This window comes from Monodelphis domestica, chromosome 8 (assembly GCF_027887165.1).
Source record: "Monodelphis domestica isolate mMonDom1 chromosome 8, mMonDom1.pri, whole genome shotgun sequence".
NCBI lineage: Eukaryota > Metazoa > Chordata > Mammalia > Didelphimorphia > Didelphidae > Monodelphis > Monodelphis domestica.
This window is the reverse complement of record NC_077234.1, coordinates 181,054,239-181,077,820: the sequence shown is the minus strand read 5'-3', so window position 1 is coordinate 181,077,820 and position 23,582 is coordinate 181,054,239. Positions and strand designations below refer to the sequence as shown.

The window sequence follows — 23,582 nt, the reverse complement described above, 5'->3', positions numbered from 1 at the left end:
CCGAACAATAACACCAAAATACGATGTTTCAGGCGCTTGGCTCTAAGTGCTGGGGCTGCCAAAAGAAGCTCATGTGCAATAGTGGATACATGTATGAAGATTACAAATACAAAGTACTACAAAGTTCTTTTAAGAAGCAGGAACACTAACGACTTTGTGTACATTTGGAGGAACAAAAAGACTAGAAACTCAAGATGATAAAAAATGTAGAAAGGACAGACAGAGGCAAGGGTGCCGGACTAGATCCCCTTGAAGGCTCTTTCTAGCTACTGATCTAGGATTCTATGAACAATAAACCCGATCTTAAATTAGGTGAGGAAGCCGGGATAGACACAACTATTTGGTACTAACAAATAGAAAAATAGATCTGTGGATCTACAGAATAGATAAGAATCAGAAGCAATGGAGCTCAGTAACCAAGTGTTGATAAATGAGAGGATATAATTTCATTAAGGCAAGAGGCCCTATTTGGGGAAAAAAAATCTAGGGACTCTGGAACTACATTGGACAATAATTAGCTTTAAACCAACCCCTCCTGCCATTTCCACAGTAAGTTTGAATTTTTTTTTTTTAATTTAGAAGATCTACCATTCATAGCTAAGGATAGGATGGAAATTCTTTACCAAATAAGAGAGGTGACCACACATTCACACATTCATGAATAAAATAGACTAAATCCTTGTGGTCTGAATGAACAAAATCAATACAACCAAAATAAAAAGGGAAAATGTTGATTGAGAGAAATATTTTATACCAGCTATTTCTGTGAGTGTCTGTTAGTCAAGATAGGATGCAGTTCTAGACCACCACAATAAAATGAGTCACATGAATTTTCTGGTTTCTCAGTGCATATAGAAGCTATGTTTATACTGTACTGTAATCTATGAAGTATGCAATAGTATTAGTCTAAAAATACCATAATTTAAAAAATTATTTATTGCTCAAATATGCTAAGTCATCTGATCTGAATGATAATCTTTTTGTGGGTGGGAGGCTTTGCCTCAATGGTGATTGATGGCTGCTGACCCATCAGAGAGGGGGTGCTGAAGGCTGGTGGGGCCATGGCAATTTGTTAATTGAAAGGTACTACGTGTCCTGGTTATGAAGGGCTCCAAAATCCAAAGTAAGGATTTTCTATTTTAAGGCATTCGTTTTGGGAGGCAATAGGGAGCCACTGGAGTGGATCGAATTGGGATGAAGATTAATTGGAGGAGCCTGACTATTTCAGGAGCTCAGACATGAGGCAGCCAGGATTTTAGAGGGAAGGAAGTGTCAGAGGAGAGAAATGACCACTATGAGAGATGTTACAGCTGGGAAGTGTCAGAAGCTAGATTTGAACCCCAGACCTCCAGGTTCCCGGCTCTCAATTCATCGAGCCACCTGGCTTTTCCCAATTCTGTCTGAACAAGAGAAATGCTTTCACTGACCTTCCCCTTTGGGCAGGATGTCTGCTTAGCCTCCCTGCTGTTCCTGGGTGTAACTGAGCACTTCTTTGCTTCTCTCCCCAGGAAGGGAGCAGTTCCACGGCCTCGGCTCCATGTACTGCCGGGGCGCCACCGCCATCATCCTCACCTATGACGTCAATCACTTGCAGAGCCTCGTGGAGCTGGAAGACAGGTTCCTATCGCTGACGGACACAGCCAGCACGGACTGCCTCTTCGCCATCGTGGGGAACAAGATAGACCTCACGGACGAAGGTGACGCGGAAGGTGGCGCCGAAGGGCTGAAGGAGCAGGGGAAGGCGCTCAGCGGCAGAGCCCGAGCGTCCCGGCGGGTGCGGCTGGACGATGCCGTGGCTCTGTACAAGAAGATTCTTAAATACAGAATGTTGGACGAGAAGGAGGTGCCGGCTGCCGAAGAGATGTGCTTTGAGACCAGCGCCAAGACGGGCTACAACGTGGACCACGTGTTCGAAACCCTGTTCGACATGGTGGTGCCCATCATTTTGCGCCAGAGAGCCGAGGGGCCCTCCCAGACTGTGGATATCACTAATTATAAGCCCGTGAAAAGGACCCAATCCAGGTGTTGTGACTAAACCGCCTTTTTTTTTTACTTTCCAACTGGCAAGGAAGCTTCCGATGAAATTCACTGAATTTTGGACAGGAAAAATATATATAAATTGGAGAGAAATCTAGAAACGGTATTTAGAATGCTTGGGGAAGAGCTCTGTGGAGAGACTTCGTTTCATTAAGAAAAAAATCAAGGATGTGAAACTCCTCTTTCGGGCATTATTTGTGCTAATGTTGGCAGTAGGAGGCAACTGACTATTCCGTGGTTTTCACCTCCTGGTACAATCGACTCCTCCTCCCTTAAAGCAGCCTCCGAGATTTCTCTGTAAGCTTGGACAGTTGCCCTAGCCTGTGAATTGTCCTCCACACTTCTGTTTCTGTCAAGCTGCACCTTTTATATTTATGTTGTTTGAAAATCTTTTTCTCCTGTAACTTAATTTAAACCCTTCCTGCCATTTGATTTGAGTACTTTTTATGAACCACGAAAGGGATTCTCCTTGGCCATGGGCCACTGAGACAAGTTGTTAGATGAATGGTTTCCCTCTTGGTCCTGCTCTCTTACGAAGGAGATACTCCAATTGTTTCTGAAAAGACGCCTTGAGCATGTGTGGGGAAAAGGGAGGTGAAATCAGAGTCCCTCTTTTCCTAGAAACACCAAATAGGAGCCCTTTGCTGGGAAGGGAAGAGCGGAGAGAAAACCATCTCAGACCTGTAGGAATGGAAACCAGAAAGGTCTCAAGAGCTGGAAAGGTTTGATTTGAATCTGAGGAGGCTCTCAGCCCTTGAAATATATGCCTAAAATCCCGGTACCCTATTGAAACATCCATGGATGCTAGTTTCTGAGCAACCGGATGAATTTTGTGTGGAACAAACTTTTAAAAGATGTGGTTTTCCGAGGCAGCTGTGACTCAAGGTCTGTTTACTTTTGACACTCCTGAATAAAGATCTGCTTTTGCCTAAGTGTGATATTAATTCCTAAGGCTTTAGCTATATATCCGAAAAACAACCAGCTGAAAAGTAAGGATTCTGGTCCAACAACAGTTTTTTTCTTTGAGAAAAGAGCCAATGGCATTAATTTATTTTTTCATGGATTTAGTTTCATTTGGCAGAAGCTAAAAACTTGTTTTCCTTTTTATTAGTGATACATATATATTCTGGAATAGTCTCTTGGGAAAGGCTGTGGAATATTTGTCTCTGAAAGGATTGATTTTTTTCAAAATCAGAAATGAATTATAAGTAATGACTTGATTATCACCCTGACTCAACTCAGCATACATTTATTAAAACATCTGTTACATGTCAGGGATAGCTAGGTGGTGTAGCGGCTAGAACAGTGGCCCTGGCATCAGGGAAGACCTGAGTTCAAATCCATTCTCAGATACTTACTAACTGGGTGACCCTGGTTAAGTTACTAAACTCCTTTTTTTGTCTCAGTTCTTCCTTTGTAAAATGGGGACACACCAGAGAAGGAAACACCAAGTCACTCCAGTATTTTTTGCCAAGAAAAACTTATGGAAAAGTCCATGGAACCACAAAGGACTGAACACTACTGAATAACAGCACCAATGTGCCAGGCACTGTGCTAGATGCTGGGGATACAAATTAGAAAGACAATCCCAGCTTCCAAGGAGCTAACAGTCTAACAGGGGAAGACAACACACAGAAGGAAATGTGAGGAGATTTATTTTTATTATAGACTGAGATATTCCTACATTTGAGTTTAGAATTAGAAACTCCATTCAGTCCCTCAGGCTCTGTGCTATTCCTTTATGCCCTTCCCAAAGAATTTCTTCCATCATGGAACAGATAGGAACTTGAAATTACAGGAGAGATGTGAGATCTGCCTTATGTGGTAGATAGAACCAGTTTTTGCTGGATGTACCCCCACATAGCCCAACTGGATCCTTGGACCATTCATTCAGAATCACTGGAGAAGGAAACATGATTGGGCAGAATTAGATTCTGCAGGAGACTTTGTCCATGGTTGGCCCTTCATCGCCAGGGGATGGAGAGAAGCTGAGAATCCCCATGGACCATCTCCTCATTGGCTAATCACTGGTTAGAGATGTCTTGGGATGTCCAAGGGAACTGCTGGATAAAGAGCTGCCAAATTGTGTTGAAGGGCCTGCCCAAGGGGACTTTGGGGTCCTTCATTACTTAGAGAATCATTTGACCAGATATAATTTTCTTGACCTGCCAATTAATAAATTAATTTACTACCCACAATTACTGCCTCTCAGAATTTTTAATCATCACAAGTGACTGGGGGAACCCCAAGGCGATATCCTCCAGGGTGAGCATCATATTCTTGGGAGCCCAAACCAAGGTGAGATGCACTTAGGAAGTGGAAATCCAGATTCCCGCCCTCTGTGCAGGAAGGCTTTGGTAAGAGTTTAGTGTGCCTTCCTCCAGCCCACCAATCAGAGGAGAGAAGAGACTGAAGGTGGGACCCAAAGCTGTCAATCAGCGTGATGCACTTTCTGGTGATCAGTTTCACATGGTAAGGGATCACCTTCCCTGGGATGTGAACCAAGCTGGGAAAGAGGTGAGTTTAAACGGAAAAAGTTGCATGAAGGGACTTCTCAAGGCTATCAATAAAATAAAAGAGCTAGACATAAATGGACTGGGAGGTGGCCCAGTGGATAGAGCTCTAGAGAGTCAGGAAGACCTGGGTTCAAATCTAGCCTCAGATGCTTACTAGCTGTGTGACCCAGTGCAGATCACTTAACCCTGCTTGCCTCCTTTTTCCTTATCTATAAAATGAGCCAGAGAAGGCCATGGCAAACTGCTCCAGTATCTTTGCCAAGAAAACTCCAAACAGGGTCACAAAGAGTCCATCACCACTGAAATGACCAAACCACAATAGCAGAGTCGATGACTCTTAATAGCTCTTCCAGATCTAAATTTGTGATCTCGTATTTTTTTAGTGTTTTTGAATAATAGCCCATTTCCAAGTGTACGGTCATGTCCTGGGTTCTGGGTACCCACAGAGTGTCATATTTCCCATCTACTTCATCTCCTTAACTGTGTTTTCAGGAATTGGCAGCCCTAATGAAATGCGAAGTATGAAATTTATTTTTGAATAAGTTCTAGTCAGGCTGAATTATATTGGATTCTAGAAGAGCAGAGTGTTAGAGTTCATTTTACACTGTATTTGTGGGTGAAGATAAACCTGGGTTCAAATGCTGCCTCTCCCTCCGGTAGCTGGGCATATCATTTACCTTGACTGAGACTCAGTTTCCTCATTTGTAAAATGAGATGGGTGAACATGATGGTCTTTAAGAGTTCTTTTCAGCTCTGAATTTGTGACTGTGTATCCTTTCCACACAAGTAGCTTCTCTCAACATGTCCTTTATTCCTGGAGGGTTGAAGACTAATTCACCTCGACAGTGCTTACTCAGGGCCTGTTAGGCATTCAGCACCATGTTTTCAGGAAGGAAAAGAATCCTTTTTATGCAAAGTGTGATAAAAATGCCATTAAACATGCTCTGAGCCTCCAACTGTTCATTTCCCCAATGGTGCCTATAAGTATCATCTTTACAAATATAATTTGTACTTTATTAATCTCACATTTTAACAGCCGCCAAAGCATTTGCTATTTACTTGTTTCCCAGGAATAATAATAGTAGTAGCTAACATTTATATAGCTCCTTCTTGGTGCCAGGCACTGTGCTAAGCACTTTGCCATTACTCTCTCATTTAATCCTCACTATAACCATGGGAGGTAGATTCTATTATTATCCCCATTTTACAGGTGAGGAAAACATAGGGTAGGTGACTTGTCCAGGGTCACACAGATAGGAAGTTTCTTTGGCAATGACAGATACACGTGGCAATGAGCTTCATAAGCTAAAAACCATATATCTGCTGTATTTTCCCTACATTTTTACTTGCCCCAGTCAGTACTATGTTCATAAATGTTTAAAAACTTGCCCCAGTCAGTACTATGTTCATAAATGTTTAAAAACTTGCCCCAGTCAGTACTATGTTCATAAATGTTTAAAAACTGTCTCTGTATGGGTGGAGAGTGGAAAGCACATACAACATACTTTTAAATTTAATCTGGATTATTCACATTTTCTCATAACTTTCTAAAGTTTAGCCAGTCAACAAAACAACAATTCAAGTTTCTATTTGTAGCCTTTACTTATTACTAAGGTTTAAATGCTTTCTCTGAAAATTTAACAATCAATTCGCCTCGTCGAATTGTAGGCAGCTCGGCAAATGGATAGAGTTCTGGAGTCAAGAAGCCTGGTCTTCAAGAGTTCAAATCCAGCCTCAGACACAAGCTAAGTGACCCTGGGCAAATCACTTAACTCTGTCTCTCTCATTTCCCCCATCTGTCAAATGAGCTGGAGGAGGAAGTGACAAACTGATCTAGTATCTTTGTCGAGAAAACCCCAACTGGGGTGACAGAGTCAAAATGACTGGATTTGCTTGTCTGTGTCGAGCTACCCTCTGTCAGCTGCTTCCCAGTGGAATCCACAGGACACAAGAAAAAAATAAACTATTCAGCTGAAATCGGTGTTAATGGACACGCCGCTCTTTGGTTTTCCAAACCCTCCCTCCACGTAGGCAGGAGTTGGGTAATAACATTTAGTGTCCCACAAATCCTTAGGCTGTCTTCTTGGCTTTAGGACTGGAGACCCAGGCATTGTGGTGCTCGGCCCAGGAGAGGATGACCAGACCAGAGGCGTCAAGGCATCCCTGTGGATCACCCGATGACTCAGGAAGCCACAGACCAATATTATCTATGTTGTATGTTTAATTGATTTTATTAGCTCTCTCCCAGTGACATTTTTATCTGATTGGGGCCCATCTGCAGCTCCTTGGGAGGAAATCTTTAATAATTCTGCTATACAAGTTCTAGGAGAGGTGCTGAATTATACAATATAATATCTAATAATAAAGGCACTCGACTTCTCAGGAAATGGACCTTTCTTAAATCATTGAAGTTGCAGATTTAGCTCCGCGTCCTAGTCTAGCAAGAGCCCTCCTCCTTAGGAGTAAGCTTTCTCTTCTTTCTTCCTCCCTTCCCCTTCCTTACAGATTAGCCTCCTGTTTGGCTTGGCTTTGGGGGAGAGTCGGGATCCTGCTTTGTATTTTCTGGATGGAATCTTTCCGTCCTGGCTCCTTTCCACCTCTTTAATAATCAGGTTTTACATTTCACCTTTGTAGGAATGTGAAGATCAGAAGATTTCATTTAGTTAACTGATTTGGAAAAATTCTATCCCTCCACCAACGTCCCCTCCCTAGCTTACCTTGGACGCGGAAAGTCCTTGAAGTCCACACAAGTGCCCTTTTCCCACTGGCTTGGTCGGCTGCCTCGACTTCACGGCTTGGGTCTAGCCTTCAGCTGTTCTAGCAGACGTATTTGGATCAAAATCCAGAAACAAAGCTTGCAAGACCTTTGAAAGAGAAATCTCCATCCTGAATGTGTTTTTTTTTCTTCAGACAGAATACTGCACACATATAGCAAAAACACAAGCTCTCTTCCCAACCTAGAACCAAGGTGAATGTCTGTAGTGCTGTTGCTAGAGTTGTGTCTGACACTAGAGTTTTCTTGGCAACGATACTGGAGTGGTTTGCCATTTCTTTCTCCAGATCATTTTATGGATGAGGAAACTGAGGCAAACAGCATGAGTGACTTATCCAGGGTCATGCAGCTAGTGTCTGAGGCCAGATTTGAACTCAGGAACTTGAGTGTTTCTGATCAGAGTCACCTCATTCCCTCTATAGAGCAGAGGAGATCACTATTAAAAACTCATTCTACTCCTTTATGGCCAATCTCTTCTCTACATTGGCCACTGAAGACAATTTCATTGGCATGCAGAGGAGACACAGGCAGGCCCTTTGATCTGGAAAGGCTCTGGGAATCTTCCTTCTCTTTCTAAAAGGAAGGCTGGTTGGTATCCAGGTAGATGTATGATCCTGGCAGAAACGTTTCTAATCCAAGCTTTTTAATTGAGTTAGTCGCTGCGTGGGAAGGTGGACATGGGGTAGTGTGGGGGCTCAGGACGGAAGAACGTCTTCCTCGCCCACTGACATCCTCCACGAGGGGTGTTCATTCGAACTCGGGTCCTGCCCACGCTAGCTCTATTAGGACGAGGGGGGTCAGAGCTGAAAGTACCTGGGAGCGGATCCCATTCAACCCCCTCATTTTAGAGATGAAGAAACAGGGACAGTGAGGTTAAGTGACCTGCCCAGCATCCCTCACCCTGCCAGGGTCCCATCTGCCTTTCTGGCCCATTTCTGTCCCATTTAGCACATGATCCATTCTAACACTCTGTCAGCGTAGATCTGACCTTTTCCTGCCTCAATTTTCTGACCTGTAAAAGGAGGAGGTTGGACAAAGCTCAGAATTTTTAGTTCTGAACTTTGTAAAAAGTGTATTTTGTATTATTACAGTATAATTGGCTTTCTAAGTCATCCTATAGAGGTGATTCATTTAAAAATCTTATTTTGATCAGGATACCTCCGGTTTCACCAGATTGCCAAAGGAGCCGAGGCAGGAAAGAGATGAAGACCTTCTGGACTAAGTTCTCTTCTGGCTCTCAGTCTTGTACAACTTGTCCATTTACAGAGCCGACCAATCAAGTGTTTATTAAGTGCCCATGAAGAGCCCGGAGAAATCCCGCCCCATTTAGAAACCTGAACCTGCTTCCCTGGTGCTCAGCCGGGCTCTTAGGAGAAGGAGAAGTGGTCATGCCCAACTCCTGCTGGGACAGTTCGTTTCTTTTAGGGCAGGGACATATTTTCTGAGGACAAACAAACTGTGACAACAGGAGCCTGCCTTGGGGCCACACTGAGTTTGTCCTCAAGGGCTTCCCACCCTGGGGTGCTCTTTGAACATTGGTCTCTAGGAAGATCATGTGAAGAGGGTGTGTGTGTGTGTGTGTGTGTGTGTGTGTGTGTGAGAGAGAGAGAGAGAGAGAGAGAGAGAGAGAGAGAGAGAGGGAGAGAGAAAAAGGAGTGGGCGGGGGAGACAAGTTAAGAGACAGGGAGAGACAGAGAGGGAAAGGGAGAGGGAGAGAGATGGAAAGGGAGAAAGAAGGAGAGAGAGAGGGAGAGGGAGAAAGAGAGAGGGACACACAGAGAGGGACAGGAAGAGAGAGAGAGAGGGAGAGAGAAAAGGATAGGGAGAGAGGGAGAGGGAGATAGAGGGATAGAGAAAGAGTGGGAGAGATAGAGAGAGGGAGAAAGAGAGAGGGAGAAGGAGAGAGAGGGAGAGAGAAAAGGAGAGGGAGAGAGGGAGAGGGAGATAGAGGGATAGAGAAAGAGTGGGAGAGGTAGAAAGAGGGAGAAAGAGAGAGGGAGAAGGAGAGAGAGGGAGAGAGAAAAGGAGAGGGAGGGAGAGAGATGGGTTATCTTCTTTCTTTAGGAGTGACTGATCTGAGTTTGAATTCAGTTGCAGAAAAAAGTTTTCCTTATTGAAAAGTCTTGATGGGCCTAAACCCCTTTCCCCCTTCATCTGTGAGGCCCCCCCCCCCCCGCCCCACCTCCCTGCACCTGCTGGACAGAACAAAAGCAGCTGTTCCACCTGACAAAACACTGTTACTTCCACCTGACAGATTCATGACGGATTGATGACCTGAACTATACTCTTTGTACCATGCCAAGAACTACACAACCCCAGTGTCTCCCCTGTGAACGAGAGAGAAAGAATAAAAGAAGGAAAGAAAGTAAAGAAAGATTCCAAGATGGAAGTTAAGGGTTTAAAAAATAAAAGATGAAATATATTGATATTCTACAATACTACACATATGTTCTATGCATTTCTTTTTAAACCCTTACCTTCCGTCTTGGAGTCAGTACTGTGTATTGGCTCCAAGGCAGAAGAGCAGTAAGGGCTAGGCAATGAGGGTTAAGTGACTTGCCCAGGGTCACACAGCTAGGAAGTATCTGATGCCAGATTTGAACCCAAGGCCTTCCATCTCTGGGCCTGGCTCTCAATCCACTGAGCCACCCAGCTGCCCCCTGTTCTATGCATTTCTGAGTTTCTAAAATTTTTCTATGGTCTACTGACCTTCATATGTTGTCTGTGGCTTGCACAAAATTCCCTCCAAATTCCCATTTTAAAAAATCCTTATCTTCAACCTTAAAATTGATACAGTATATTGGTTCCAAGAAAGAAGAACAGTGGGGATTAAGTGACTTGCCCAGGATCACACAGCTAAGAAGTGTCTGGGTCCAGATTTGAACCAAGGACCTCAGGTAGACTCTAGGCCTGGCTCTCCATCCACTGACCCATTTAGGTGCTCCTCCGCCCTCTTCCATTTAATTTCTTATGCAGACTCCAGATACATGTAAATTTCCAAGGGGAAAGTTAGGATGTGGAAAGGATTCCTGTCTATGCCTTGGCGTTGGGTTGAGTCCCACAGGGATGGTGTGCTAAGAAATTCATTTTTTTAATTCTTTTTTTTCTTTCTTCTAAGAAGCTTCCCTCTTTCTGAAAAGGGGCAAGAAGGGAAGGCATTTTCACTGGCCATTCTCCTTCTCTTGTTCTGTAAATGAATGCTCGGAGGAGCGCTTTTCCCTTCAACATCATAACCTTTGCTCTAAATTGATTGTTTGTGTTGGCTATTTTTAGCTTGGCAGTTTTCCTGATTTCCCCCCCCCCCTGGAACCAAGCTGAGCATTTCTTTCTACTGCCATCTAGATGTCTGCAGAGATAAGTGATCATCATTTCCCTAAGTATTCCCAGCAGACCATTTGCTTGGGATGAAGGCGTCGCATCCCTCAAGTTCAAGGACCATAGAACAGAAGAGGACGCTGGATTTGGAGCCCGAGGAGCTCTAGACCTTGGCTTCCTCAACTCGAAAACTGGGCACCTGCTAGGTAAATGGGTCCCCCAGTAGATGGAGTATGGGGCCTGGAAGGTTCATTTTCCTGGGTTCGAATCTGGCCTTGGACACTTCTGAGCTGTGTAACCTTGGGCAAGTCACTTCACTCTAATTCCCTAGTCCTTACTGCTCTTCTGCCTTGGAGAAAGTAAGTGTTTAAAAAAAAGAGAAAGAAATGGGGCCATTTCTATAGCCAGAACCAGCTATATCCCCCTGTGGGCTACATATTGGTTTAGAACCCCAGGTTTATGTATTACTAATTCACTGACACATTAACATCATGTGTGAATTACATCATGTGAATTACACTTGAATCGGCTCCAGGCTGCTCTCGAGGTCACTGTGGGCCGCGTGTGGTCCATGAGTCCGTGTTTGACAACGTTGCTTAGAGGTCGTGTATGTGTGGGTATGTTTGCTCACGAATGGGTAGGTGGCGGCGCCTGACTGTTGGGTGCTTTCCAGAGCAAAGAGCAAATCTGGTTGGCGTTGAGAAAACACAAGAGCTCTTTCCTTTAGTTTAGGCATATTTATGGAAGGATGGAAAATCATGTTGGAATCTGGAAAGTGGCGATGGTGCCATCACTTTGGGCTTGCTGTGAATACTGGCATAAATCTCAAAGGGCTCCGGAAAGATGAATGATCATTTACGTCTGACCCGTGTGTGGGTTTCTTAGCCGTTTAGGAGTATTTTTAAATCTTAGTATTTTTCTTTCAAAAATCACACACAGGGTAATGTGACTCAGTGGATTTGGAGTCAGAGGTTTGGATCCTGGTTTCTTACTTGTAGGACCTTGGGTAAATCACTTTTGCTCTTTGGATTTCTGTTTCTTTGTCTCTAAAAGAACAGGTCTAGAACAGATGAGTTATTGACCTCTTGATGGTTTTTTTTTTCTGTCATGGGCCCCTTTTAAGTTTATTGACTCCTTCTCAGAAAGATATTTTTAAAGGAATAAAAATGTAAATTATATTGAATTGTATTAAAATTATATGATTGAAATATTGAATTATGTTGAAATAAAGATGTCATTTCCCCCCATCCAAGTTAATGGAATCCCTGAAATCTATCCACAGATCTTCCCAGGAGTCCATGGATCCCAGATGAAGAACTTCTCAACTAGCTGGTCTCTAGAGAACCTTACAAGTCTAAAATCTCTGATTCCAATAGGTTTTGAACAACGATACATGTAAAACAGAGCGGCATTGCTCATTGGCTATGGGAAGGGGGAGGAAGAAGGGGAGGGAAAGAACATGCATCATGGAACCATGGAAAATATTCTAAATTAATTAATTAAATAAAGAAATGAAAAATGAAAAACAATCTATGATTCCACTAGAAATGCAGATAAAATGAAGACACGGAGACTTGTAGAAACCTATCTTCTTTTCACAATCTGAACTTCTGCAAAAGCAGACAGGATTTTCGATTTTCCTACTCCTTTCTCTTGAGAGTATCTATTAGAAAGTCCGACCATTGATGGAATCACCTGGAGAAGTGAAAAGGTTGCACAGGAGTTGTCAGAACCTAAATTTTTATTTTAAAAATAATCCCAACAACAAACATCAAAAAGATGCTTCCTGTGTGTGCTTGTATTTGTGAGTGCTCTGTGTTAACTTGTTCAGCCTTGTCTACCTCTTCATGATCCCATTTGGGGCTTTCTTGGCAAAGATTTTGAAGTGATTTGCCATTTTCTTTTCTAGTTCACTTTACAGATAAGGAAACTGAGGCAAACAGAGTTAAGTGACTTGCCCAGCTAGTAAGTGTCTTGAGGCCAGACTTGAACTCAGGAAGACGAGTTTTTCTGACTTCAGATCCAACATTCTATTGACTGTGCCACCTGGCTGCCATGTTATCTACACTACAGTGAATTTAAGAGGCAACTTTTTTTTTTTAGTGTTCCTCATAATGAATTTATTGGGAGACAGCTGGTGGTCAGTTCATTTTTTAAGTTCCCCTTTCACAGAATTCTTATGTTACAAAGGAAAAGTGATGGAAGCAAAATCATCAGGCAAAATGTTGGTCAGGATCATAACAAGACATTTTTGCTGGGAAAAATGGAGGAAGGGGCAGGGGACAAAATATCAAGTGAAATGAAGGTAGAAAAGCTAACCTCAGGAGTTGTCACTAAAGGCAGGAAGCACATCTCAATGGAAAGCTGCCATCACTAAGGTTGACAGGTAAGGAGAAGCTCATATGATGGGAGAAGGAAGAGCACTATGAAATGATGCTTTTGTCATCCTTAAGAGGCAACTTTCAAAGCTCTCCTGCTTGTCTCATATCTATCTATCTATCTATCTATCTATCTATCTATCTATCTATCTATCTATCTATCTATCTATCTGTCTGTCTGTCTGTCTGTCTGTCTGTCTGTCCGTCTGTCCGTCTGTCTGTCTGTCCGTCCGTCCGTCTGTCCGTCCATCTGTCTGTCTGTCTGTCTATCTATCTATCTATCTATCTATCTATCTATCTATCTATCTATCTATCTATCTATCTATCTTTCTGTCTGTCTGTCTGTCTATCTATCTGTCTGTCTGTCTATCTGTCCATCTGTCTTGTCCGTCCGTCTATCTTGTCCGTCCGTCTATCCATCCATCCATCTATCTATCTATCTATCTATCTATCTATCTATCTATCTATCTATCTATCTATCTATCTATCCATCCATCCATCCATCCATCCATCCATCCATCCATCTATCTATCTATCTATCTATCTATCTATCTATCTATCTATCTATCTATCTATCTATCTAATATGTATTTCAATAGTCCCTTTTTTGCAGACCTGTACCTCTCGTTAATCTAGCATATTTGCTGCCACTGGTTTCCATGACTTTATGCACCTCCTGATTCACAACCAATAAATGGACTATAATTTTATGAAATGGTTTTGGGAGACAGAGATGATTTCTGAGACAGAGGAAGTAATACATGTGACAAAAATCACCCAACTTTCAATCAGGGTTAACTAGCACTCTCAGTGCTGTTCTTGGGTGCCAAGATGCTAATCTAGCAAAACTTCATACTCTCAAAAATATAGGGGCCTGGGAAAGGGGGGTGGCTTAGTGGATAGAAAGCCCAGCCTGGAGACTGGAAGTCTTTGGTTCAAAGCTGGCTCCGCCACTTCTTAGCTGTGTGATCCTAAGCGAGTCACTTGAATCCAATTTCCTAGCCCTTATCACTCTTCTGCCTTGGAACCAGTATTTAGTAGTGATTCTAAGATGGCAGGCAAGGGTTTAAAAAATGTAGGGGACCAGAACGACCTGCTTTTTGGAGGGCCAGATTCAGAGCTTGCAAAGTTTTTAATGGGACATTTACTCTTCTAACACAAGTGTTCTTAATCTGGGCCTTATAAACTTGTTTTCTTTTTAAAAATGTTGTGACAACTATATATTAATATAATTCCTTTTGTGATATTTTTGCATTATATATTACATACATAAAATATATTTTAGACTTTAAAAATATTAATCTGAGAAAGGGTCCATAATCTTCACCAGATACAAAAAGATTAAGTAACTCTGATCTAACATCTACTTTAAATTTGCATAGAGTTCTTGGAGGTCAGTGAGATTTTACTGTGTTAGCTTTACATTTTATGGTCTGATTCTTTTATCTACTTAGAACCTGAAGCATAATCTTGATGTTAGCTTCTGGCAATATCTACTCGAGCTTTGAGGCTGAGACTGCTTTCCAAATGGAGCTCGATGGCCAGTAAGTGTCAACCTAGGCAACTAAACGAGCATTTATTAAGCATCTGCTATGTGCGAGGCAATGTGCTAAGAGCTGGACCACAAGCAAAAATTAAAAATCTAAAAACTAGATAGAAAAAAAATTCAAATGTTCAGCCATTTTTTGGGGGGGTGCTCAGAGCAAATAATTTGTTTTTTATTTTTTAAAATTTCTTACCTTCAGTATCAGTTTTTTTTCTTTTTTTATAATTTTATTTGGTCAATTTAGAACATTATTCCTTGGTTACAATAATCACATTATTTCCCTCCCTCCGCTCTCCCCACCCTTCCCGTAGCACACGCGCAATTCCACTGGGTATTACTTGTGTCCTTGATCAGAACCCATTTCCATGTTGTTGATATTTGCACTAGGATGTTCATTCAGAGTCTACATCCCCAGCCATATCCCCTGGACCCATGTAATCAAGCACTTGTTTTTCTTCTGTGTTTCTACTCCCTCTGCATGTGGATAGTCAGTATCAGTTCTAAGACAGAAGAATAGTAACGATGAGGCAATCAGGGTTAAGTGACTTGCCTAGAGTCACATAGCTAGGAAGGTATCTGAGGCTAGATTTGAATCATGGTTCTTCCTTTTCCAAGCTTGCCTTTTTATCCACTGAATCATCTAGCTACCCCCTCATATTGTTTTAGTTTGGATCACTTCAGAGTTGCTCCTCCTATTTAGAATATAATTGCAAGAAGCTCAGTCATTTCTTATTTCTTTTCCCCAAAAGATTTTTTTCTAAAGAGATTTAACATAGTTTTTTTGGGGAGGGAGGGCGTGGAGATTGAAAATAAGTGCTTTGAAATAATTTCAAGTGTAAGAGAGAATGAAAGAAAGGACTGTTGCTAAGGCTAAAGGCAAGGGTTTGCAGAGAGGGTCTGGCCACATGCATGGAACTGAGGGACCCTATTCTAGAATCTGGGTGCCTCTTAAAACCAGACACCTTGAGACTGTTGGGATCCCTCGTTCCTGTCCTTCCAGGGGAGCAGAGAGGTGACTTCCTGTTGGCCGTACTATCTAAGCCTGAGGGAAGGTGACTTTCCTATTCCCTGAGAGCTGGAGCTTCCTGCTTTCCAGCTATCTGGAGATCCTGAGATCTGGTTCATCCCTGTCTCTACCTGTGTTCCTATAAGATTCCGGATCCCAAGAGTTTCTGACTACTATGAGAGAGAGCTGAAACCTTGTTGGTGAGAACAACCCACCCATCTTGGCCTTTGGCCTAGAAGGGTGATCGCACCAGAGGTCTGGTGATGAACTCTTAACTTGTCTTCCAGTAATTTGGGGACCCCTTAGATCAGATTATGTAGCTAGTGTTGGGGCTCATCTCTGCCTCTCAATCTTTCTGCCTCAGTCTTTCCAGGCCCCTCAATCTCTCTCAGGCTTCCCTCTTTCAGTCTCTCTTTATATCTTTCTCAATCTGTGTCTCAGGCTCTGTCTCTCAATCTTTCTGAGTCATGATCTCTGTCTCTTGCTTTTTTGGTCCCAGTCTATCTCAATCTTTCTCTAATTCTGAGTCTCTCTCTCTCTATGCCTCTCAATCTTTTGTCTCAGTCTCTTTCTCTTAATCTCTGTCTCCCAAGTTTTCTCCCAAGCTCCCTCAATCTTTTTGTTTCTTTGTCTTTCACACACACACACAAACACACACACATTTGTTAATGGCACTATAGTGGAATTGGTAAGTATCTTCAAAAGGTGAGACAGTGGTGACCCAGAGGTATAGAATACAGTCTGGGCATGGATGGATATTGGGTGAATAAAGTAGAGTTTTAGCATCAAAGCATTAGAAGAAAAAGAAGTTTTCTTAGCAACTCATCAGTGTAGCAGCTTCTTTATAGGCCCCCAATCTCTTAAAATGTCCAATGTACTATGTATGCAAGTTTTTGGATCTACAAATATCAGAAAATCAAACACAGTCAACAATTTGGGATTTAGAAAATAAATCAAGAACACTTTTATTTTCGTTATAGTTACAGCCAGGGTGGAACAATCATAAAAAGCACACATTTCTAAAGGGAATGAAACACAACTTCTTCATGATAACTCGTGGTAACGGAAGACACAAATGATAATTTGGAAGTTCATCCTTCTAAAAGATGTTGTTGGTCATAGACATGTCTCAAAGTGAAGACGTCATAGAAGGGAAGAGCACAGAAATATATTCGTCAGAGACCTGTATTCCAGGCTCAGCTCTGTTGTGTGGCCTTGGAAAACAGTCTATTACCTTCTCTAGGCCTTGGTTTTCAAGTGTGTGGAATAAGTAAGTTTGGCTAAATGATAGCTAAAGTCTCTTTTCTAATGCCAAAGTGCTACGAATTTATATCACCCAATTGTATATTTATGTGATGAGAAGAAAACTTCAAAATAAAAACATCATAGTTTGTCCTAATGAAGGTGCAAGTATTTAAATACTTTCGATATGAAGAGAAAGGTATTTACAATGTGAGTATAAAGAGAACTCTTTTTTATAAGGCTATCATGCTGACTAGAAAATACAGCACAGTGTGATTTTGAGTCCCAAAAAGGCAAAAAGGTCCAAGACACTCCTATTTTGTAATGCTAGGTTGTAATAAAATGAGAGGATAGACTATGTCTTCCTGGGAGTTCCTAGCCATCCAGACCACCTATTTTCATTTTATTGCCCCACCTTGAAGGATTCTGTGAAGCAAGCCCAACTTGGTCCCTATTTGGCTGCAATGGAGAATATGATGTGTGTACATATATGGATATAAAACACATTACTGACTTAGCTAAACAGAGTGGCATCAGCTTACCCAGTGTGGCATGTTTAGTAGTAGTAGTGGATCTATTAGTGGTTACTTGGTTTGAAGGGTCAGGCTGTTAGAAAAAAGGGGAGGGTTCTTTTTGCAGGGGAGGTTAGACAGGCAAGAGACATTTTAATATTGGAGAAACGACTGGTGCCAATCCTTTTGTTAAAAACAAAACCCAACCTGTTCAGTAATCTGAGGTAATAAGTTAAGATAAAAGCACCAAAATTGACCCTCGTAGACAACGTTGGAGAAGCACGTTGCGCTCTCTCTCCGGAAAGGATTAGAGGTTCTTCATGCACACCTGGCAGCGACTGATGTGAGTTCGGATGAGCCCCGCTTTGAGAGTGTCTGCGGAGGGGGAGCCCTGGAAGCTCTGCTCCGGGATGGTGGTAAGCCAAAAGCTGTACTTGTTGGCAAAGTAGTGGCATGTCCCTCGGCCGCCGTTGCACTCGATGAAAGGCGTAGCCCTGAAGTCCTCCAGACAGCTTCCCGGCGACACCAACGACTGTCCGCCACCCTCATCTCCGGCCGCAGTGTGCTGGAAGAGGGGGCACGAGAGCAAAAGAAGGGGTACGTTAGTTTGGTGAGATGGGAGGGGAGGGAGAGAATGTCTTGCTAGAGTCAGAAAGATGACATTATTTCAGAGCTTAAACAGCTTCCTAAGAGCTGACTGAATTTTCAGAGTGTGCATTTCATACTTCAGAAATGGGCAAATTCTACAAACAGGACTTAATCGGTTCTTTTGTTTAATGTCTAGATTTAAGAAAACAATGGGAGAAAATGTTAATGTATTACGATGAATTATTTGTTAATGAACAAAAAGTTACATTTATAATTAACTTAATTATAACTATGTATAACATAATTGTATATTATAGGATATAAAATATATTTATATATTATGTAATATATTTTATATATAATACAAAATAAAATAAATATTTATACTTATTTATATTTTTATAGTATATTTATAGAATAAACATATATAAATTGAATAATATTATACAATATAGAAATATTTATAGAATCTATATTTATATAAATATTTATATATAATAAATATTCATATGTAATATAACAATAGATATTATATATCTACATTTATTTATGTTTATATAGTCAAAATATATTTATATAAGTACATATAAATATAACATAACATACATATTACTATATGATAAATACAAATATATAAAATAATGTAATGTAATAGATGCAATAAATATGAATTCATAGAATATAAACACATATATTTGGATATTACATAAAATAGAAATATTTATATATAATACATAATTTATAAATATTTCTATATACAATATATTATAATAAATGCTATATAAATTATTGTGTATTATTTATAGATTATATAACATATTAATAGCTCATATATAGAAAATAATAGAATTAATAAAATGTTTAAAAATAATGATACAGATGAAATTTAAATGTGTTTCCTGTTAGTGTACTCTTGGTTGAGTTGTGAACTGATCCAACATTCTGGAGAGCATTTTGGAACTATGCCCAAAGGGCTATAAAACTAGGCATAACCTTTGACCCAGAAATATCACTACTAGGTCTATATCCCAAAGGGATTTAAAACAAAAGAGGAACAGGACTGCTTTGGACAAAATTAAAAAAAATTACAGCAGCCCTTTTTGTGGTGGCAAAGTATTGAAGATTGAGGAGATGCCCATCAATTGGGGAATGGCTGAACAAATCATGGTATATGATTGTGATGGAATATTATTGTATTCTAAGAAATGGCAAGCAGGATGGCTGCAGAAAACCTGGAAAGACATATCATTTGATGCAAAGGGAAGTGAACAGAACCAGGAGAATTTTGTACGCAGGGATAGCAATATTGTGCAATGATCAACTGTGAATGACTTAGTTATACAATGATGCTGCAATAAAATGATTCAAGACAATTTTGAAGGACTTATACTGAAAAATGCTATCTACCTCCAGAGAAGGAACTAATGGAGCTGAATGCAGATTGAAGCATATTTAAAAATATATATATTTTCTTTTTTTTGCTGTTTTCTTTCACAACATGGTTAATATGGAAATGAATTTTGCATGACTGCACATGTATAATCTATATTAAATTGCTTGCCTTCTCAAAAGGGGGAGGGAGAGAATTTGTGATGCAAAATTTAAAAAAAGTTAAAATTGTTTTTACATCTAATTGAAAAAGATATGTAAATATTTTTTAAAAAGTTGTCTTTGCTTTTCCCCCAGAGCTGGTTGTTAAACATTTGTCAGTTCATCTCTAGGTAGAAGGGATAATGGAAGTCACCAAATCCTGGTCACTTTTTCTCCCCTCAGCAAATGCCTTGGAGAACAAAGGGTAAAAATCTTATATCTCAAAACTGACTAAAAATAGATGTTGGTAATCTTGGTCAAGCAAACTGGGAATCGTGGGAAGATTCTCAGAATACGAGACATGAACATTTTGGTCACACATTTTAGATATTGACTTCTATGCTGTGATATCCTCTGGTAAAGGCCAATAATAACCCTTATTTTTAATTTTTCAAAAAATTTCTAAAAAATGCTTTTGTTCCAAAAGTCTCTTAAGCCATTACAACTGATCCTGACTGATCCAAAAACAGCTATAAACTTCACTTTGATATGAAAGAGCTTGAAGCCATATCTTTAGTCAGAAACTCTTTGTTGTGTTCTAAAACTTGGGAAGAATTTCTAAAAGTAGCCATATGAGACTCCGTTGGTGGCTGTATAGTACAGGTGTGATGTTATTATGTAAATTGTTCTCCTGGTTCTGGTTATTTCAGTCTGTATCCATTTAGGCAAAATTTTCCAGGTTTCTCTGATGCTGACTCCTCCATAATTTAGAGGTGCCATTTCAGAAGAGGACAGAGTGTTTTGGAGGTAGGTGGATAAAGATAATATCAATAATGTAATGATAATCAATTATGAGCAACTTAGCTACTCTGATCCATATAATGATCTAAGACAATTGCAAAGGAACCATGACGAAAAATGCTGTCCACCTTCAGAGAGAGAACTGATGAACTCAGTGCAGATGGAAGTATACCTTTCATTTTATTTTTCTTGCTTTATTATTTTTTGTGAACCTACTTAATATGGAGATGTTTTTCATGACTTCACATATATAATTGATATCATATGGCTTGCATTCTCAATAGATATGAGAGGGATGGGAAGGAGAGAGTTTGGGACTCAAAATTTAAAAAAAGAATGCTAAAACAAATAATAAAAAAATGATTCTGAAAAGAGATCCAGATTTTGAACTCAAAGGGGTTCATGACACAAAAAGATTAAATAATCCTCAGCTATAACATTTTACAGAGAGAACCAGATGCCTGGTGAAGTTATAGAGTATTAATCTCAAGCATCCCAAATATATTGTAAAGCTTAAAGGCAGGGACTATTTTTGTCTCATTTTGAATCTCCAGTGCTTAGCATAGTGCTTGGCTCATATTAGGTGCTTATGGTTATTGATGGAGTAAATGTTTTATTGATTGATATAAGTTTAGAAAATAATGTTGTTAAAGGTTATAAACAATTTTAAAGAGAGGAAATTGTTAATACTTCAAAATTTATTCAAAAGAATAATCAGATGAATGAAATATAAAATAATTTTAAATATTATTAAATACATATTGGGACAAAAGCTTGAAATAATAAAAATCAGCATTTTCAAGACAGCTGGGAAACAGGTTGTCTATTCTGTTTTTGGTAGAACCATAAGTTAATGCTATCTTTTTTTAGAGCATTCTGACAATATAATAAGAATTATAAAAACAGATCATAGCAAAGGTTCCTCACTTGCCTTTTTATAGAGCAAGTGGACTCTGGGCTCAGAACACTGCATATAATGTCTGATTTTTTATTAGTTTTTTAAAATAATAAATAAAAAATAAAATAAATATTATAAACAAATAAAAATTTAAAAAATGTTTAAAATCTACTTATTTGTTAATTAATTAAAATTTCCAGGCTTCTTTCTCCCTTCATCTCCTCCCCATATTAGAAAAGGCATCTTGATAAAAAGATCTATGTATATATAAAACTATGTCTTACTTATTTCTATTTATTAATTCTTTCTCTGGAGGTGGAGGTACACAAGTCATTCTTCAAACACTATTTCTGTTGCTGTATAGAATGTTCTCTTGGTTCTACTCACTTCACTCTTCAAAGCTTCATGAAAGACTTTCCATGTTTTTCTCAAATTAACCCGTTCTTTATTTCTTATGGCTCAGTAGTATTCCATCACAATTGTATGCCACGACTAGATTAGCCATTCCCCAATTGATGTGTGACCCTGCATTTTCTCATTCTTTGTCACCACAAAGAGAGCTGCTCTACATATATGAGAACATTTAGGCTCTTTTCCTATTTGCCCTGACCACCTTAGGAAAAAACCTAATAATAAAAATAAAAAAATAAATAATATAAATAAAAAATTAAAAATAAAAAAAATTTTAAAATTAAAAAAATAATAATAAAAATAAAAAAATAATAAAAAACCTGGGTCACAAGGAACTCACCATTTGACATATTTTGGTTAGTTTTGCTGAACTGTTTTCACTCTGAGTGTATAAATTAGACAGCTTCTAAAAATCCTACTTCTGTTAGTTAGCAATATAGTTTAAAAGTCTACCTTTAAAACCGCCACTCCGTCTGTTTGTACGAAAACATTTAGAGCAGCGCTTTTTGTGGTAGCAAAGAATTGGAAACTGACGGAATGTCCATCAGTTGTGGAATGACTGAGCAAGTTGTGGCATATACTGTGGTGCCATCCACCTCTGAAGAGGGAACAGTTGGAGTCTGAATGCAGACTGAGACATACTGCATTTCACTTTATTTCTTTCCTTTTTTGGAGTTCTCTTTCACAAAATGACTAATATAGAAAAATGCTTTACACTAGTATACATGTAAAATCTAAATCAGATTGCCTGCTGTTTCAGGGAGTGGAGAGGAGAGGAAAGAGAAAGGGTGAGAATTTGACTCAAACTTAAAAAAGACTAAAGAGAAAAAAATATTTTTTCATGTAATTGAGGGGGAAAAAAAAACCCTTTTCATTTCTTTGGGAAAAGGGCATGAGATATAAATCTACTAATTCCAGAATAATAATCTATCCCAAGAGAATGTTATGAAGATTTTAAAAAGTTTATAAAATACTACGGATTCCAGAAAAATGAAAGACTGAGGTTCTAAAGAAATTTTAGGCGTTATATAGTAAAACTACATAAACTGGCTTCTTCCAATTGAATTTAAATGTACTATGGGTAAAGCAGCATAAGTAAAATAACAGCTAACATTTAAATAGGGCTTACCAAATATTGATTTATTGATATATGATACATTTATTGCCTCATTTGGTTTTCTGTAAAAGTTTGAAATTAAATGAGTAGCTTGGAAGCCTGGGGCTATTTCTGTTCCTCAACTGTAACTTTATGAAGGATTTTATTTTGCTGTCTTACTCTTTTTCTTTTTATAAACTTTTACCTTCTGTCTTAGAATCAATACTGTGTATTGGTTCCAAGGCAGAAGAGTGGTCAGGGCTAGGCAGTGGGGGTTAAGTGACTTGCCACACAGCTAGGAAGTATCTGAGGTCACATTTGAACCTAGGTCCTCCCGTCTCCAGGCCTGTCTCTCTGTCTCTTAAACTACACAGCTATCCCTGTAGTATTCTTTTATTATTCTTTATTATTATTATTATTTTTTTTCACACAAGTTTTAAAAAGTTTTTTAACTCTTGAATTTAATGAATTATTTCCCTCCCCCAAATTTAATAGACACCAGAAAAAGAACATTTCCATACACAAAATAACACTGGAAAAGATGATTATATTCACAAAACCATGAAATATGTATGATTTGCTTTTTAAAAGGCACATAAAAATTCACGTGTTACTTTCAAAGCTATCCTGTTTCCAACGAGCATTTATTAATGGCACTGTATGCCAGTCACTGTGCTAGATGCTAGGGATAAAAAAGACAGTTCCTGTCCTTGAAGAGTTTTATTGTCTCTTGATGTCACTCTCATTTCCTTTATATTGACAGGACATATTTAATAGCCACTAATTTTAATGGCTCTTGATACTAGGCTTCAGCAAACTGGGACCGAAATCAAATAATAATTTGATAAAAAACAAAATTTTGTCTGCTGACTAGCATGAAGTTATAAAGGTCTCACCATGGGGTTGTTAGCTTTCTAGAGAAGCTGAATAGGT

The 23,582-nt window shown here is 39.6% G+C and overlaps 2 protein-coding genes across 6 annotated transcripts in view; one reads left to right on the top strand and one right to left on the bottom strand.

Annotated features, from left to right (window-relative positions):
- RAB20 (RAB20, member RAS oncogene family) overlaps positions 1–4,235 on the top strand; it is a 117,460-nt gene extending 113,225 nt beyond the window's left edge. For all 4 annotated transcript variants that reach the window (XM_056807938.1, XM_056807939.1, XM_056807940.1 and 1 more), the window contains one exon: positions 1,509–4,235. In XM_056807938.1, coding sequence (XP_056663916.1) covers positions 1,509–2,035 — 527 coding nt within the window. In that variant the 3' untranslated portion in view covers positions 2,036–4,235. The remainder of the gene's footprint in view (positions 1–1,508) is intronic.
- A 12,269-nt stretch (positions 4,236–16,504) lies between these two features.
- Positions 16,505–23,582, bottom strand: part of COL4A2 (collagen type IV alpha 2 chain) — a 286,312-nt gene continuing 279,234 nt past the window's right edge. For both annotated transcript variants that reach the window (XM_007501294.3, XM_007501293.3), the window contains exon 48: positions 16,505–17,890. In XM_007501294.3, the coding sequence (XP_007501356.2) occupies positions 17,633–17,890 (258 nt within the window). In that variant the 3' untranslated portion in view covers positions 16,505–17,632. The remainder of the gene's footprint in view (positions 17,891–23,582) is intronic.